We start from the raw sequence: 6952 nt of genomic DNA, 5'->3' as shown, positions 1-6952 counted from the left end.
TGTGCTGAAGTAATACTTGATGACCTTGAGAGATGTTTGTTCTAGCTGATGACCCCGAGAGGTGCTTGTCTTGAGAATAACCCTTCAAATATTCTTTGTGTTCTCTCGGGATATGCCAATCCCGGAAATTTTCTTATCCGGGCCGTGGGCCTATCGCTAGCCTTGAAGTCGAGGATCAGTTGATCAGTAGGAATAATGTAGGATTATTCCTAAAACCCTTGAAAGTTGAAATCCTAAAAACGGTCAAAGACGACAGAGATCATGCATGTACAAATTGATTTGCTTCAAGCATTTCCAAGCAAATAATTACGGTAATTACGGAACCCACCCACCCCACCCCCCCCCCCCCCCCCCCCCCCCCCCTCTTTCTTCCTTAATATGAAAAAAAAAAAATTATATATATATATGGAGGGTAATATAGAGAGGATAGGGGACAGAAAGCACAACCTGAAAGCCTACAAAGACACAAGAAAGAGAAGATGCTACCCCTATACTATTTAGTACTGTTCAGAGGATAGGAAGATGGGTCATGTCACTACACAACACAACATGCTACAAACAAAATCTCTGATAGTGTCTTAAATAAGTAGTAATAATGTAAGAACAACCACAAAGCCCGTCACTCCCCCCAACTCTCTTATCTCTACTCCAACTCACACTGTGTTTGCTTTCTCCGCGTCTCCTTAGCCTCTGCTTCTGGGGGACTTTCCCCCGCCTCGCCGATATTACCTCCCACCCACCACTCTCAATTCTCTCTCTCTCTCTCTCTCTCTCTCTCTCCTGCTCAACCTGCCCTTGTGATCATCATCTTTATATGCATGTTCCGTGCCATTTGTTTTTCCGGCGAAGATTTAGAAGCGATAAGAGCGCCAAAAAGAAGATAAATTTTGCATGAACAGCAAGCTTAGATATCTAATATTATTCTCCCCAACGGCTTAAAAGAAGGGGTCTTAGCAAGGAAAAGCCGACAAAAAGAAAAAAATTAGACAAGGAAACAGAAAGGGAAAGAGATTTCCTGTACAAAGGACGTACAACCAAGTAAGTAAGACCAAGGAGGGGAGGAAAAAGAGGAGCCGACTGTGAAAAGCTTCAAGGGCTTTGGGAGATCGTCCATCCATTTTCATCAGCCACATCCACCATCATCAATATCAATAATAGTATAGCAGTAGTTTGAAGAAAGAAAAAGGTTTGACTGAAGAAATCGAGGCCGCCCCACGTCTTGAAGTAGGAATACTCTCCCTCTACTTTTTTTTTTTTTTTTTTTTTTTTTTTTTTTTTTTTCATTTTCTTGCGTTTTTTTATTAAACTCCCAAGGCAAAAAGAAGAATAAGAATTAGAGGAGAAGGAGACTCTTCCATCATCCCAAGATCTCCCCTCAGTCAGAATCAGACCACTCTTATTCTCATCACATCTATCCTTTTCATCAATTCTTTTGCATTTTTATAGCCATTGGTGTATGATGGGGTATCATGAGTTTGTTCATCCCAAGGTCTTCAATCAAACCCTCTCTTAAAAGTCTCACATCTTTAAAGGAAAAATTGAAGTAATATACGCTTGTATGAATTTCAAGCAAGATCTGCTTCCAAACTTTTCATCGGAAAGAGTGAAATATATATAACCTTTCCTCTTCACGAGATCCAATCCCTCAATCCCACCATACGGGTACTCAAAATCTACCTTTCTTCCTTTTCCCATTACTTTCTGCTCCCTCTCCAAACCCTACCACACAAAGGTACTCATCAAATCCTCATCTTCTGATCTCTCTTTTTCTCTCTCTCTCTCTCTCTCTCTCAAGACCCATTTTCTCCTTCTAAAGTAAAACCTTGTATATATCTCCACCGCTGGTTTAGGGTTTCTGGGTGGTGAGAGAAATGGGACTATTGTATATCATGTCATTCAGGGAATCTTGTGTGCTTGTTGCTTGATTTGTGCAATTTGACCATACACCTACCTCCATCTTTTACAGCCAGATCTCGTAAACTCTAGCCGAAACCAAGAATATATTTTTTTGATTCCTTCTGAAGACAAATCAGGTAAGAAAATCAGTATTATTACAACCAGATCCTGCAGAGGTATAGATATCCTTCCTATTTTACATTAACTAACTATTTTTTTATTCGCCGAAGTTATTTCTCATTTAAAGGCCGGCCGCCACCTTACGCTTAATAAATCCCCTTTTTATTAAATGTATATTTCCTACTAATTTTGATTTTGAGAAAAAAAAAAAAAAAAAAATCGGTCTAAGATCTTGCGGATTCGAAGTTCGATTAGTGCTGTTATAACCTTTTTTAGACTTTACAATTATAGTCGCACCGCCTTTGTGTCATGGACTGTCAATTATTTTCTGTACTCTTTTAGGCTTTTTTTATATATATAAATATCTTTTATTATTAAATTAACTAAATTGTTTGCTCAATTTCTTCTAGTTAATCTATTCATTAAGAAAATTTTCCCCTATTTATTTCTTCGTCCCCAAGATTAAAATGGTCAATATTTACACTTGATAAACTCAAATCATGTTCAGTTTGTTAATTCTTTCTGCCTATCATGGTATATATGAGTAAAAAATTTCGTAATAATTTATTTTTCCCTTTTGGTTGTAATTTTCATAAATTTCTAAGGCCCCTTGTCTCTTATATCATTGTCACATTGGATGCTGGATCTTGTTTGATTTGCAGAGGAGAAAGTGGAACATGGCATCGTCGTCGAATTCCCCGTGTGCAGCGTGCAAGTTTCTGCGGCGCAAATGCCAGCCGGAGTGCGTTTTTGCACCATATTTCCCACCGGACCAACCCCAAAAATTTGCAAACGTGCACAAAGTGTTTGGGGCAAGCAACGTGACAAAGCTTCTGAACGAGTTGCACCCCCATCAGCGCGAGGACGCCGTGAATTCTCTGGCCTATGAGGCCGACATGCGTCTCCGTGACCCCGTCTACGGGTGCGTGGGAGTCATCTCTCTCCTCCAACACCAACTTCGCCAACTCCAGATGGACCTCAGTTGCGCCAAATCTGAACTCTCAAAATACCAGAACTTGGGCATCACAAGCCACGGCCTAATTGCTGCCGCTGCTGCGGCCGCCACGGCGACCAATCACAACCACCAGCAGAACTTGGGAATTAATCTGATCGGCGGTGGCGGCCGGGACCATCACCACTACCATCACCAGTTTTTTCCCAATCAGCAGCAGATGATTAGGAGCTTTGATACGGGGAACAACTATGATGCAAGCCTTTTGGCTATGAATGTCTCCGCAAGCATAGGGCAACTCAGTCAGTTTCAGCAACCTAGGGCCGCTACTGGGGACGACCGTCGTACCATTGACCCCTCTTAGGGTTTCTTCTCTTCCATGGATCACAAACTTTGCCCAACCCGTCATAGGTACAATATCTCCAAACTCTTAATACATATAATCATGATTTAATCATTATCATTATTTCTGCAAACTAACTAATGAGACTGCTACCATATATATATATATATTGTTATCTTGCTGCTCTGGGAATGTTTTGATTAAATTATGCGGTCACCATCTGATCATCCTAATATAGATTGTAGGGCAGAAATGAGGTGCTAGCTGGGTTATAATTATATTTTTATTGCTGAAATTAGGGTTCCAATATTTTGTTTTTATTTTTTTTAAATCCAAATAAGAATACAATGATTTATACTTTTAATATATATACAAGGTGAATGGATGCGTTGTTTCAAGAAAAGCTTAACATATTAACTTGAATTTTTACAAGTAAAAGAGAATTTAGTGACTGGCACTTTAAAAGAAAAAAGAAAAAAAAAAAAAAAAACTCAGTCACATATCCCACTGTTGAGGTGTTGACCAAAAACCCTAGGAACCGGGTATAATATTGCAAAAAGGAAATGGCTCTGAAATAATATATCCGCGCATGAGTAGTTTATTGCCCACAGTTGACACTGTGTGGTTCAGTGTCCTGACTCCAGAGTCTACAGACTTTTTTCTTATGATACAGCCTACAATGCGCACGGTTGCGTGACATAGTCACTGCCATTTCAGTGTCTCATGCAATTGAAACTCGACATCCCTTTTGTACAGTCATTAGGATCTTAATTTAACTTGCTTATAATTAATTAACCCAATTCTATTATTAATTTTCTTTTGGGCTCTCATTTTCAGGGATTGAACTTTGAAGGACTCAGCATCGCGAGCGAGTTTAAGAGAGAGAAAGAGAGTGTTTGGGATTTTATCTTAATTATTGATACCCTTTTATAGACAATTTTGTCATATCTAGCTCATGCCTCTTCAGTCTTTACTTTTATGATCTATATTATAATTAACTATTTTCTCATTTGTTATTAGCCAAAACTGTACTTGCTCTTCCAGTTTCACAGTAACTCCGAAATAGTTCCTGGAGTTTTCCTCTTAAAAAGTGCCATGCCAGGCACGGTGGTCTGGTTTTGTTTCTACCCCTTTGAACTTTTCTAATCTGCACAGTCAAATGCACAGACCACTATATTATTTGCTAGTTGAAGCACTGAATGTGATAGGAGAGCTTTTACATGATGAACCTTTCATCGCTTTGTGCCCAAATAATTATAAGACGTTTTAAGTGACATACAAAATTATTAAAACTACATGCACCACATGATCAACCTGGCTATGTGAAAAATAAAATTAATCTCCTATCATTTATTCATAAGAAAATTATATATATATATATATATAATTGTCATTAATTACTTTCAATTCTTATCATATAAAAGTAGCCTATATATTGTCATTGAATTTATATGGAAATGAACTCAAAAATAATCTAATAAATCGATATCTAGGACAATTAATCGACTTAAGAGAAATACTCAATATTCTTAAAAAAAAAAAAAAAAAGATGAAATGAGTTCTTAAATAAATTATTAAATTCATATATACATGTGTGTGTAATGAGTCTATCCAGCTAGAATTCACAGAATTGTGCCACGTGGATAAGCAAGAATTCCTCCATTATGCCTAAAAACACAACATTTATATGTTTTTAATTTTTTGGTTCCAGTTCCTAAGGAGTAGCTCAATTAGCTGGGGATCACACTTCATGAAGCGAAAATTACTAATTCGAATCCTCATTCTTCCCATTTCCCCCTATCTCTTTGTGCGGACATGTCAAAAAAAAAAAAAAAAATGGTTCGGTACTTATTAAGGTGGACCTCTTGTCGCTCTCAAGCCTTCATCTCTCAATATTCCCTCTCCAAACTAAAGCATCCACCTACAGCATTGTGAAGATTCAGGCCATAACAACAATCTTGCTTTATAACAGGAGCATGAGGGTTTCTATCGTTCAAAAATAGGAAATAAGAAAAACAAAAGGATAATTAATCGTTTTGAGAGGATCGGACTTCTAATTTATTATTTCAAGGGAATCAACCTCCAGATGTTGCATTAAGCAAATGTTTTCCTTGATAGTTTACCATACAACAACTACATCATTTTATAGAGAATTACAGCTTATACTAGGAAAATAATTATTACATAATCACTTATTAATGAGAAGATTGCAATTGAATATGCAATAATTATGATTATGGGAGAATATTAAGAAAATATTATGGAGATATATGGGGATTCTATCATCTCAATACTCTTCAAAACAACCTTAATTGTCCTCAAGGTTGATTATTAATGAAGTCTTTCATTAGTAAATCAGCCTTCTCCACCTACCTTTGTATCATTCAAGTTTCAACATAAATCTCATAGTCAATTTTTGAAAAGTGTCAATAAATATCTCCCAAAGTTTGCACCCACTCAATACCTAAAACAACCTCATAATTTTTCAGCGGTAATAAAAAGTGGTTGGTCCATAACTTCACTTCAGGGCGCGTATATACCTTGGCAATGTAGGTTTCTCCCATTTGTAAGTGCTAAGCTTCTTTACAAGATTCGACTACAAGTGTAAATATTGATATCCATCAATTGCTAATTAAGTACCCCCCATATCAATCAAGAATATCGCCACTGGCTGAGACTTGATTAAACCACTCACTTGCATAATTTGGGAGTTGGAATAAGCAGCTAAAGCATGTACAATAAATCATTGTTATCTTTAGATTCCATACCGTTCTGATCAAATTCCACACTCTTCTCAATTACTTCAGTATTTGCTTTTATAGGTTCAATTATCAGTAGTCGCCCTTGTTTGCATTGATGTCCCATTTGCCATCTCTAGCTCATCACAATATATGCCACCACAAGCTTTTTGCTGTGTGTTCCTTGAGCTCTTTTGCGTCAAACCTATATATGGTAGGAGTGTTCTGAATTGGAGTAAAAGATGTGCTACTTCCACCAATTAGTGGTTTATTTACCTCTTTCATAGTTTGGCGACTACCCTCGCTAAGCTAAGCCTTGCCTTCTGCATTGTTGCGAACAATCAAGGAGGCAGCAATCATATTCCGAGTGTCCATTGAGTGTTGACTTCTAGCTCGGCGGATTTCTAGTCGAAACTGTAATACGTACCCCGACATTTTAATTTGGGATAAGTATGCTTCAATTGATATAAATAAGTATATATAGGCAGTTATTACAAGTGTGGAGAGGTAGAGTTTTTGGGTATTTTCAAGAATTTCTTTTGCATGACAAACGTTAGAATGACTCGATGATGAACGTTGGAGTTGAATCTCGAATAATTGAATGGGATGCCGAACGTTCGATAAAGTGTATGGAAGTTTTTTTAAAACCCTGAACACCGCAGCCTATTGAACGGCCATGAGAAGTCTATAAATTCATCCATACATTCAAACCTCCCATTTTAGTTGCCCTCTTCACCTTAGAATTCTAGAGTGAGAAAGATGCTTGGTGAGTAAAACTCACACATATATTTGTTATTTGCATATATAGCATGATTATTTTGTGTATTTTGTGTATTTAATAGCATGAATTTTATTTTTAAGAAAATGATTAATGAATAAAATAATAATAAAACCACTTCAAAA

At 37.2% G+C, this 6952-nt stretch overlaps 1 protein-coding gene across 3 annotated transcripts; it reads left to right on the top strand.

Moving 5' to 3' along the window:
* The first annotated feature begins 606 nt into the window (after positions 1-606).
* Positions 607-4497, top strand: AS2 (Lateral organ boundaries (LOB) domain family protein). Of its 3 annotated transcripts, none has more exons than XM_059577547.2 (3): positions 607-1224; positions 2679-3379; positions 4149-4497. In XM_059577547.2, exon 2 carries the CDS (start codon positions 2694-2696, stop codon positions 3330-3332), a length of 639 nt encoding a protein of 212 aa, XP_059433530.1. In that variant the 5' UTR covers positions 607-1224; positions 2679-2693; the 3' UTR covers positions 3333-3379; positions 4149-4497. The 3 variants fall into 3 exon arrangements, with proteins under 3 accessions (XP_059433530.1, XP_059433532.1, XP_059433531.1); XM_059577549.2 differs by lacking the exon at positions 607-1224 and adding an exon at positions 1300-2033; XM_059577548.2 differs by lacking the exon at positions 607-1224 and adding an exon at positions 1300-2072.
* Positions 4498-6952: the final 2455 nt, after the last annotated feature.

Source organism: Corylus avellana, chromosome 11, assembly GCF_965113065.1.
Source record: "Corylus avellana chromosome 11, dhCorAvel1.hap1.2, whole genome shotgun sequence".
Taxonomy (NCBI): Eukaryota; Viridiplantae; Streptophyta; class Magnoliopsida; order Fagales; family Betulaceae; genus Corylus; species Corylus avellana.
Note: the sequence above shows the minus strand (reverse complement) of the source record. Positions and strands in the feature narration are given on the sequence as shown.